At 37.5% G+C, this 12433-nt stretch overlaps 1 protein-coding gene across 7 annotated transcripts in view; it reads right to left on the bottom strand.

Moving 5' to 3' along the window:
- ABCB11 (ATP binding cassette subfamily B member 11) overlaps positions 1 to 12433 on the bottom strand; it is a 141932-nt gene that overhangs the window by 21385 nt on the left and 108114 nt on the right. For all 7 annotated transcript variants that reach the window (XM_074399528.1, XM_074399529.1, XM_074399531.1 and 4 more), the window contains 3 exons: positions 12104 to 12208; positions 11852 to 12013; positions 1951 to 2154 (listed from right to left, as the gene is read on the bottom strand). In XM_074399528.1, the coding sequence (XP_074255629.1) occupies positions 1951 to 2154; positions 11852 to 12013; positions 12104 to 12208 (471 nt within the window). The remainder of the gene's footprint in view (positions 1 to 1950; positions 2155 to 11851; positions 12014 to 12103; positions 12209 to 12433) is intronic.

Below are 12433 nucleotides of genomic sequence, written 5' to 3'. Positions count from 1 at the left end.
TTTGAAATGTATAAAATGGTATCTTTAAATTTCCTCTGAGACAAAAGATTAATAATATATATTTAAAATATTAGATTATATTTTCTTAAAAAATTAATCTGGCCAAATATTATAGAACTTAAGTTAGTGCTAGCGGTAAGCAAAGCTAATTAAATTTATTTGCAAATAATGTTTTAGGAAAAACGAGTATTTCTACCTCTAGTGGTAAAACAACAATTTTTTCCCTTAACATTAAAAAACATTTAATTTGTATATATTTAGGGGTATGAGTGCAGGTTTCTTACAGGCATATATTGTGGAGTGGGGACGTCTGGGCTTTCAGTGTACCCATCACTCCAATAATGAATTTCATACACAAGAGGTAATTTTTTTTTTTTTTTTGAGACGGAGTTTCGCTCCTGTTACCCAGGCTGGAGTGCAATGGTGCGATCTCAGCTCACCGCAACCTCCGCCTCCTGGGTTCAGGCAATTCTCCTGCCTCAGCCTCCTGGGTAGCTGGGATTACAGGCACACGCCACCATGCCCAGCTAATTTTTTGTATTTTTAGTAGAGACAGGGTTTCACCTTGTTGACCAGGATGGTCTCGATCTCTTGACCTTGTGATCCACCCACCTCGGCCTCCCAAAGTGCTGGGATTACAGGTGTGAGCCACCGCGCCCGGCCCCACAATAGGTAATTATTCAACCCTTGCCCCCTCCCACCCTCCCTCCTTTTGTGGTTTTTAATGTCTGTTTTTCCACTCTGTATGTCCATCTGTATCCTCTAACATAACTTAAAATAGGTAGAAATTGTATCTTTTAGTCTATACTATGAATTTGTATTTGTTCTAAGCCACACATTAGGGCAAGTAATCTCACTGTTTCTAAATTAGGGTCCTACCCTTAAAAGGCAGAAAAGTAGGTCTCTTTGTTCCATTAACATAAGAATTCCTTTTGGCTTCTGCCTACTTGAGCAGTGTTCACATCACCTCTTTCAAAAGAGACAGAATCTAGGCCATTGTGAATTTGTTAAAAGAGTGAGTATGTGTGATTTCTTTCTTTATTTTTTGTTTTTTGGTTTTTTTTCAGATGGAGTTTTGCTCTTGTTGCCCAGGAGGGAGTACGATGGCATGATCTTGGCTCACTGCAACTTCTGTCTCCCAGGTTCAAGCAATTCTCCTGCCTCAGCCTCCCAAGAAGCTGAGATTACAGGCACCTGCCACCATGCCTAGCTAATTTTTGTAGTTTTAGTAGAGACAAGCTTTCACCATGTGGGCCAGGCTGGTGTTGAACTCCCAACCTCAGGTGATCCACCTGCCTCAGTCTCCCAACGTGCTGGGATTACAGGCGTGAGCCACCGCACCCAGCCTGTGTGATTTCTTATACTTGATAAGCGTTTATGCCACCGTCCCTCATTTACCCCCTGAGGACAAGATATTAATTAGAACACATTTTAAAATGTGTAGCTAAAACCTAAGTGTACCCAAAACCTAAACTGCCTCTCATAAGTCTAGTTGGGAAAGACACTTGCCCCAAGCCTGGGGACTCTAAAGTGTGAAGAGAAAAGGCATGTGTCATTAAAACCATCATAGCTCCTCTTTGTGTGGACAGCATGGCTCAGGGAAACCATTAAATTGCAAAAGCCTCACTGCCAGAAAACTGAACTATCCACCCCTGCAAGTGAGAGCACACCAAAGTGGAATGTGGAACGAATCACTATGCGAGAGGAAACTGAACATGCAATCCTCCGTTCACCCCACTATTTCTTCACGCCTGCTCAAATGCAGAGCCTCGGAGCTTTATTGACTCAGCCTTTGGGCCAGGCATACATGCAAAGGGTAGTGGAAAGTTCTTAAGCGTGCCTGTCTGTGGGCTGACAGCTTCCTAAGTCTCTTTGTACTATTCGTTTTTAACAGTTTCTCTGATAGCTACTCAGCCATGAGGAGTGGGAAAAACAGATCTTTAAGATTACCTGTCCCACCATCTCCAGGGCCTGCTTATCTCGAGAGGCAAATCCTGTCAACATCTTGGTCTGTGCAGCTCCTGATAAAGCCAAGAAGGGGAAGAAGCACAAGATGACCAGGCTCAGCTTCCAGCTAAAGGAGAAGGCAATGATCATGGCCACAGTGACGTTAGTGAAGGAATTGACCATCATCCCGATCTGAGAGCCGGCGGCCTGCAAACCGAAAGTAACCAACCCATCTCAGACATACAGTCTCTTTTACCAACTATCATTATACAAAAAGGGCAGATCTTTTATAAAATTGTGATAAGATATACATAACAACATATATCATTTTAACCATTCTTAAGTGTACAGTTCAGTGGCATTTCACTGTATTGTGTAATCATCACACATCTATACCTAAAGCTTTTAAAATCATGTCCAACAAAAACGCTGTATCCAGTAATCGGTAACCTCCCTTTCTCCTCTCTCGGCCAAGCTCTTGGTGACTTCTATTGTAACTCTCTGTTTGAGTTTGCCTTTCCTAGGTACCTCACAGAAGTAGAATCATACAACATTTTTCTTTCTGCGTCTGGCTTATTTTGCTAAACATAATGTTTTCAAACTTCAACCATGTTGCAGCAGGTATAAAAATTTCATTCCTTTTCATTTTTTGTTTGAGACAAGGTCACACTCTGTCACTCAGGCTGGAGGGCAGTGGCATAGTTATGGCTCACTGTAGCCTTGACCTCCTGGGCTCAAGCAGTCCTTCTGCCTCAGCATCCTAAGTAGCTGGGACCACAGATACATGCCAATATACCTGCTAATTTTTTAATTTTAGTAGAGATGAGGTCTCACTATGTTGCCCAGGGTGGTCTCAAACTCCTGAGCTCAAGTGATCCTCCCACCTTAGCCTCCCATAGTGCTGGGACTACAGGCATGAGCCACCATGCCTAGCTTCATTTCTTTTTAAAATGGAATAATATTCCATTGTATGTATATATCACATTTTGTTTATCCATTCATCCATTGACAGACACTTGGGCTTATTTTCAGCTTTTGGCTATTGGGAATAATGCTGCTATGAACATGGATGTATAAGCACCTTTCAAGTCCCTGCTTTCAATTCTTTTGGATATAGACCTAGGAGGGGAATTGCTGGGTCATGTGGTAGTGGTCTGTTCAATAAGTTCTTTTAAAAGATGAGCTCCCTTTAACATATCTGAAAGCTAGAGTAATAAAAAGTTACTTTATTCATAGATTATCAGAACTTTATTTATTGACTAATCCCATTTTAAGAGTGGCAGAGCTAAAGCAGTCTGTCTGAGGTTAATACAGCCCTAAACCTGGGCTACACATGTGTCAGGTACTGATGCATTTGGCTTGCTTGAAGATATCCAGTCATCAGGCTTATAGTAATATGACTTATTCAATGAAGATTAATCCTTGCTCCATAATTATATTTTTGAAGTTGATACAAGACTGTTACAAGATACCACTTTGATCTCATTGAACTTAGCCTATTCATTGGTATAAAGTTACATGCTGCTGTAATACACAGCTATTTAGTCAATGCAGATGGACAACAAAATTGATTCAGTCCCAATGTAGATGGAGAATGGACCACTATGGTAATTATATCTATACTAATCAGAGTATCCAATGGTTCCAAATCTTTGTTTCAGTTGCAGCTAGGTAGATGTGACCAAAGCTTAGTGCACTCTGAAGAAAATACTTGGGTGAGGACAATTACATCACTTCTTTTTAAAATCGTAGAAACACATGATTATTTAAGACAACAAAATGTAAAACAACCAAAGGTAAGCTGTTGGTAACCATTAGGTGCTAAGGCAGTGTTATTCAGGAATATTTTGCATCTTTATACTGAATTGAAGACACAAATGGGATATAAAATTCTGTCTCAAAGCATTCCCATGTGTTAGTACTAACTTCCTTGGAGACTAAAAGGCTAAATCAAGAATTTCTCATTTCTAAATCCATGTTCATAGCTGCATTATTCATAACAGCCAAAAGGTAGAAATGACCTGAATGTTCACTGACAGATGAATAAAGAAAACATGATATATCTATAAAATAAACATCCATAAAAAGGAATATAGCTCTGACACATACTACAGCATAGAGAAACTTCAAAAACATTATATTATGTGAAATAAGCCAGACATAAAAGGACAAATTCATACAATTCCACTTAGATGAGGTACACAGAGTAGTCAGATTCATAGACACAGAAAGTAGAATGATGGTTGCTGGGGGCTGAGGGGAGAGAGAGCAGGATGGGTAGTTACCGTTTTAAGGGTACAGAATTTCTGTTTGGAATAGCAAAAAATTTCTAGAGATGAACAGTGGTGATGGTTGCACAACAATGTAAATGTACTTAATGCCACTCAGCCTGTACGCTTAAAGTAGTCCATTTTACATGACAAATGTTTTACCGCAATTTTTTTTAAAAGGAATTTTTGGTTGGCAAGGACTGTCAGGCATTACAGAGTACTTGAAAAGCAAATTTGCACTTCTTTGGGATGTCATTATTATTATTATTTACATTTTATTAAATTGGTATTGTTTTTTAAAAAGTTAAAAATAACATAGCCTAAGATACAAACAAAACATAGGTACAAATTTAATATATATATTAATTTTTTCTTTACAAAAAGGGCTCATCCTCTACATATTACTTTGTACTTTGACTTTTTTCACTTATCATTGTTACATAACTATACTTCCAGGTCAATATATAGAACACTTTAAAAAGTAGCTGTGTAATATTCCTTAGTATAAATGTATCATAATTGATTCAACTATTTTCCCGTTGATGGATATTTGGGTAGTTTCCAGGGAATTTTATTAATTTTTTTGTTAATATAAAAAATGATAAATATCCTTTAACACATTTAACATTCTTACACAATAGGAGGGAATTTACTCATGAGAATTTGTAATTAGTGCATTAATTACAAATTATGAATAATGAAGTATTTCATTATTCACATTATTCATGGGGTCGAGCATTAATGCACTAATTACATAGGGAGAATTAATGTAGAATTTTACTCTTACACAATAGGAGGGAATTTACTCATATTTGGGCAGTTTCCAGGGAATTTTATTAATTTTTTTGTTAATATAAAAAATGATAAATATCCTTTAACACATTTAACATTATTACACAATAGGAGGGAATTTACTCATGAGAATTCTGGTCAAAGAGTATATGACTTTTTTTAAAAAAGAATTTCTGGTTGGCAAGGACTGTCAGGTATTACAGAATACTTGAAAAGCAACTTTAAAGTTTTTGAGGGGATAACACTATTTACCATTACTCTCCAAAACACATGCTTACTATTATTTACTATTACTCTCTAGAAAACATTGAAAAACTTTGTATATTGTACAAGAGTGTCAGTTATTTCCCATCCTCATGAATATTCATGATGGTTTTAGGAACTCTACACATAATAGGGTAATATTTGGGATATTAATCTTTATTATAAATGATTTTCTAGTTTATCATTTGTTTATACAAAAGTTTTAAATTTATGAAGTCCAACAACTCTACTTTGTAGTTTCGAGTTTCTGTCTCGCTTGAGAGAATTCCCTCTACTCCCACTCTTATTTCTCAATAAGCTCTAGCTAATAAGAAAATCAAATCAGTATAAACATGAAAAAAGAAGAGATAAAATGATATTTTTTGCATTTTTTGCTTTGCAGATACTGTGATTTTTACAAATTGAAGGTGTGTGGCAACCCTGAATATGCAGAGCAATTCTATCGGTGCCATTTTCCCAACGGTATATATTCACTTTATATTTCTGCATCACATTTTGGTAATTCTCACAATATTAAAATGTTCTCATTATTACACCTGTTGTGGTGACCTGTGATCAGTAATTTTTGACATTATTAGTGTAATTGTTTTAGAACAATATATACCACACCCATATAAGACTGAAAATTCATTCAATGTGTTTGTTCTGACTGCTCCACTGACTGGCCATTCTCTCTCTCTCTTTCTCTCTCTCTCTTTCTCTCTCCTCTCCTCTCTCTCTCCAGATCTCCCTATTACCTGAGACACAATAATATTGAAATTAGACCAGTTAATAACCCCACATTGGTCTCTAAGTGTTCAAGTGAAATAAAGAGTCACACATCTCTCACTTTAAATCAAAAGCTAGAAATGACTAAGCTCAGTGGGGAAGGCATGTCACAGGCTGAGACAGGCTAAAAGTTAGGCCTTATGCGCTGAACAGGTAACTGTGAATGCAAAAAAAAAAACAAAAAACAAAAAAGTTATTAAAGGAAATTAAAAGTGCTATTCCAGTGAACACACAAATGATAAGAAAGTGAAGTGAACCAGATTTATTGCTGATATGAAGAATGTTTGAGTAGTCTGGAGACAAGATCAAATCCACTACAACATTCTTTAAGCCAAACCTAATCCAGAACAAGGCCCTAACTCTCTTCAATCCTAGCAAGGCTGAGAGAAGTAAGTAACCTTCGGAAGAAAAGTTGGTTCATGAGGTTTAAGAAAAATGCGTCTCTACAATGTAAAAGTGCAAGCAACAGCAGCAGCGCTAATGTAGAAGCTGGGGCAAGTTCTCCAGAAGACCTAGCTGAAATCATTGATGAAGGCGGCTACACTAAATAACAGGTTTTCCACACTGACAAAACAGCTTTCTATTGGAGGAAGATGCCATCTAGGACTTTCATATCTAGAGAGGAAAAGTCAATGCCTGACTACAAACTTATGAAATAACAGGCTGACTCTCTTGTTAGGGGGAAATGCAGCTGATGACTTTAAGTTGCAGCTTACCATTCCAAAAATTCTAGGCCCCTAAGAGGTTTGTTAGATTGATTCTGCCTATGCACTATAATGGAATAATAAAGCCTAGATGATAGCACATCTGTTGAAAACACAGTTTGTTTTTAAAAGAACATTTTGAGCCCACTGTTGACACCTACTGCTCAGGAAAAAAAATATACCTTTCAAAAATATTAGGGCTCATTGACAGTGCACCTAGTCACCCAGCGCTCTAATGGAGATGTGCAAGGAGATAAATGTTGTGCCTGTTAACACAACATGAATTCTGCAGCCCATGGATCGGGGAGTAATTTTGACTTTGAAGTCTTTTTTATTTAACAAGTACATTTTACAAGGCTACATCTGCCATAGTGATTTCTCTGAAGGAACTAGGCAAAGTAAACTGAAAACCTTCTGGAAAGGATTCACCATTCTAGATGCCATTAAGAAAATTCACGATTCATGGGAGGAAGTCAGAATATCCACATAAATAGGTGCTTGAAAGAAGTTGATTCCAACCCTCATGGATGACTTTGAGGGTTCAAGACTTCCAAGGGAATAACTGTAGATGTCATAAAAATAGCAAGATAACTAGAATTAGAAGTGGAGTCTGAAGATGTGCTATATTAAATTGCTGCAATCTCATGATAAAACTTGAATGGATACGCAGCTGCTTCTTATGGATGAGCAAAGTGGTTTCTTGAGAGGAAATCTACTCCTGGTGAGAATACTATGAACACTGTAGAAAAGATTACAAAGGAGTTAGGATATTACATAAACTTAGGTGATAAAGCAGTTGATAGTGTTTGAGAGAACTGAATCCAATTTTGAAAGATTCTACTGTGGGTAAAACACTATCAATCAGTATTTGCCTGCTACAGAGAAATCTTTCATGAAAGTAAGAGTCAATTAATGAGGCAAACTTCATAGTTGTCTTATAAGACATTGCCACTCTAGCTTTCAGCGACCACCACCGTGATCAGTCAGTTGCCATTAATAAATTAAGATACGTACATTGTTTAATATTTAGACAAAATGCTATTGCATAGTTAGTAGAATACAGCATAGTGTAAACACAACTTTTATATGCACCAGGAAGCCAAAGAATTAGTGTGACAGGTTTTATTGCAATATTCTCTTTATTGTGTTGGTCTGAAGTGAAACCTGCAACATCTCAGAGCTATGTCTGGCATTTGATTATATATCTAGAAAACCCAGTAGACTATACTAAATTTTTAAAATTATAATTTATAAGAGAGCTTGGAAAGTCCTTAAGATAAATGTACAAAAACTAATAGCTTTCATCTCAACTTACAACATTCATTTACAGATACAAGTGAGAAAAACATCTCATTCAAAATAGTGGAAAAAATACATGAGAAAAACTGGGGACATATTAATATCACTATAAATCTTGCCAAAAACTAAAGAGTCTTGTTTGTATGTTTCTCAGGAAGATTTAGTATCCCCACAATAGCTATCCTAATGTGTGTTTATGTGTGTATATGAATTCAACCAGAATCAAAATGAATTTTTTTTTTTCTTTTTTTTTTTTATTGCATTTTAGGTTTTGGGGTACATGTGATGAACATGCAATATTGTTGCATAGGTACACACATGGCAGTGTGCTTTGCTGCCTTCCGTCCCCTCACCTGTATCTGTCATTTCTCCCCATGCTGTCTCTTCCCACCTCCCCACCCCCCGCCCCTCCCCCATTTCCCCCCAACAGACCCCAGTGTGTAGTGCTCCCCTCCCTGTGTCCATGTGTTCTCATTGTTCAACACCCGCCTATGAGCGAGAATATACGGTGTTTGATTTTCTGCTCTTGTGTATGGCGATCATTAAAAAATCGGGAAACAACAGATGCTGGAGAGGATGTGGAGAAATAGGAACACTTTTACACTGTTGGTGGGAATGTAAATTAATTCAACCATTGTGGAAGACAGTGTGGCGATTCCTCAAGGACCTAAACATAGAAATCCCATTTGACCCAGCAATCCCATTACTGGGTATATATCCAAAGGATTATAAATCATTCTACTACAAGGACACGTGCACACGAATGTTCATTGCAGCACTGTTTACAATAGCAAAGACCTGGAACCAACCCAAATGCCCAACGATGATAGACTGGATAGGGAAAATGTGGTACATATACACCACGGAATATTATGCAGCCATCAAAAACGATGAGTTCACGTCCTTTATAGGGACATGGATGAACCTGGAAACCATCATTCTCAAAATGAATTTTTTTAAGAAATCAACATGAGTTTAAAGTACATTAGAATAATTAACATCCAGGAATAAATAAGACAATTTTGAAAAGGGAAAATTAGTATGCAGAGATTTGTCTTACCAGAAATTAAAAATGTATTAAGTTATAAGACTTAAAACAACAGGTACAAAACAAATAAAAAGAATGATTAAGACCTACTATTTGATAGCATGATAGGGTGACTATAGTCAATCACTTAATTGTACATTAAAAAACAACTAAAAGAGGGCTGGGCGCGGTGGCTCAAGCCTGTAATCCCAGCACTTTGGGAGGCCGAGGCGGGCGGATCACAAGGTCAAGAGATTGAGACCATCCTGGCCAACATGGTGAAACCCTGTCTCTACTAAAAATACAAAAAATTATCTGGGCGTGGTGGCGCGTGCCTGTAATCCCAGCTACTTGGGAGGCTGAGGCAAGAGAATTGCTTGAACCCAGGAGGCAGAGGTTGCAGTGAGCCGAGATTGTGCCACTGCACTCCAGCCTAGTGCCTGGTGACAGAGTGAGACTGTGTCTCAAAAAAAAAAAAAAAGAAAGAAAAAGAACTAAAAGAGTGTAATCCGAGTGTTTGTAATACAAAGGATAAATGCTTAAGGGAATGGATACCCCATTCTTTATAATGTGCTTATTTTACATTACATGCTTGTATCCAAACATCTTATGTAACCCATAAATATACAAACCTACTATGTATCTTTTTACAAAAATTAAACAAAAATTCAAGTTTAAAGAATTAAAACAAAAGAGTTTTGGACAGACTAAGTCAAATTGATCAATTCAAAGAATAGAGAATGCCTAGATAGTTCCAAGCATATAGGGGAACTTAATAATATTCACAATCGGAGGAAAGATTTCAAACCAGTGGAAAATATAATCTACATTAAAAATTTTTTTGGAATATTTTCTATCCAGCTTCACTAAAACAAAAGCCAAATCTACCTAATCCACCTCACACCAATCTTAAGATAAATTTGACCTGGGTTAGAAATCTTATTTTTAAAAACACAACAAAAGTATTAGAAAAATTCTGAGAATTTCCTCTTTTTGAAAAGATAAGTGTTTGTAAGATAATTAGATGATATTCTCTGAATTCTAGGGATAGTAGATAACCTTCAAAAGCTCCTTGCAGATTGAAGGACAATAAAATAGAAGAGAAGATTATGACTTATTTATTAAGCCTAAATTCAAGAGTAAGGAGAGTAGACTATAATGCTCCAATGATGAGAGTGAAATTGGAACAAACTTCTTTAAGCAGTAATGTAATGCATATCAAAATCTTCCAAAATGATTATATACTGATTCAGTGATTACATTTTGAGCACTAAGAAAATAATTGAGGATGTGGCAAGCTCAAAGTCAAATGATATCGTTTGCTTATAAAGAGGAAAAAAACCTGGGGTGGAAACATAACTAGAGAATTCTTTAAGACATGACAGTAGATGAGAATGATGTATTATGCAGTCATTAAAAATCTGTTGTAGAAGAATGCATAATGATGAAAACATGTTCACCTCAGATTATTTTAGGGGAAGAAAGAAAGACTGCAATACACATGTAGAGGGTAACCTGAAGTCTGTGGGAAGCACATGTACTTATAGGAAAGGCCTAGATGAACTGAAAGTGAATTATTTATAGAGATTTCCCCGAGTAAGAGGATTTTATGTTCCATTGAAATTCTGCCGTATCATTTTTGGTTAAACAGCCTGGGAGTTGCGATGTTCTACGGTACAGCACTATCAGTCCAGTGAGTTTTTTTTCTTCCAAGAGCCTCACAGACGATAGTACAATTTTTAAATTGTACTTAAAATTTTTTTCCCTTTTTTTGTTTTTTAGAGAACTTGTTAACATATTCTCTCTTTTTTTCTTTTAAGTTCAGGGTTTTTAAAGACTTTTTTCATAGAAAGTGGGAAGAGATGTTGGAAGGGAAATTTGGCTCTCTTCACTTTAATCCAAACACCTGGTTTTATAAAGGTCTAGCCTTCTCTTACACACATGTGTTAAGTCCCTTGAACAAGGCTGTGGGTTTTGAGGTTTATACACCACAGTTCTGTTTACCTGAATCAGAAAGTCAGCTCTTTGACGCCTGCAAGATTCTAGATAAAAATCATATTCTCGCTCATAGGCGGGTGTTGAACAATGAGAACACATGGACACAGGGAGGGGAGCACTACACACTGGGGTCCGTTGGGGGGAAATGGGGGAGGGGCGGGGGGGTGGGGAGGTGGGAAGAGATAGCATGAGGAGAAATGACAGATACAGGTGAGGGGACGGAAGGCAGCAAAGCACACTGCCATGTGTGTACCTATGCAACAATCTTGCATGTTCATCACATGTACCCCAAAACCTAAAATACAATAAAAAAAAAATCGTTTCTTTCCCTCCGTTTTCTGACTGGGCTCCTGCAGAGGCTGCCCAGGATAACAACGTCTCTGTTCCCGAGGCTAAACCACAGCCTGGGATCCCGTGTGAGTAAGGAGCTTTCCCTGCCCCTTGCCTCCAACCTCTAGAGGATAGTATTGAGTCTTGTTGAAGCTGAGCCTCTGGGTCTCAAAACAGTTCAGAAATGAGTATCAGGAAAGCTAGACTCAGAGGAAATCCAAAACCTTGACAGATTTTGGCGCATGTCATACACTGATTCTGGGCACTGCCTAGGAGACACAGTGCTTTAGCTGCTGTTGGGAGTGTTAGAAGTGGTGGAAAAGGTGGCTTGAGGATATCCCAATCCCACTAGTTCCTGTTCCGTAGGAAACATGCAGGTGATTGTCAGAATACTCTAAGGAAAGAATGCCAATACCAGTTAATATACTTCTATTTCCCCTCCTATAGCTTACCCCTTGAACTTGGGAAGCATCTGTAGCAAGTCTTGTTGTCAATGCTCCAGGGCTATTTCTGAGGTCATCAAACCAGCCAATGTCTTGCCCCAACATTGCCCTGAAACCAAATTTACGTAGCCTTTTTGTTAGGAGCTCCCCAGATTTAGCAAAGGCATATCCCTAAAACATGAATGAGGAGATTTTAGAGACATGTTAATGAGAAAAAAGGAAAAATAACAAAATCATTTACTGAAAAATAACATTTCTTACCTGTAGAAATTGGGTGAAAAGAGATACACAGCCCATTGCTACAAAAAGTAGGCACACACCGTTGATCTGTGACCTTTGTTCCTCTTTATCAGGAAGTGCGAAAGTCTTGGAAAGATAGTAAGCAAGGAAGTAACTTTATTATTATAAACATTTAAATGTTTAAAATGGATTTTTCTTGTTATGTAATTTCCAAATTCGTAAAATGTACACCACCAAGAGTGAAACCTAATGTAAGCTGTGGATCTGGATGATAATGATGTGTCAATGCATGTTCATTAATTGTAGCAGATGTATCATTCTGGTGGGAGATGTTGATAATGGGGGAGGCTA

Source organism: Saimiri boliviensis, chromosome 5, assembly GCF_048565385.1.
Source record: "Saimiri boliviensis isolate mSaiBol1 chromosome 5, mSaiBol1.pri, whole genome shotgun sequence".
In the NCBI taxonomy this organism is placed as follows: Eukaryota; Metazoa; Chordata; class Mammalia; order Primates; family Cebidae; genus Saimiri; species Saimiri boliviensis.
Note: the sequence above shows the minus strand (reverse complement) of the source record. Positions and strands in the feature narration are given on the sequence as shown.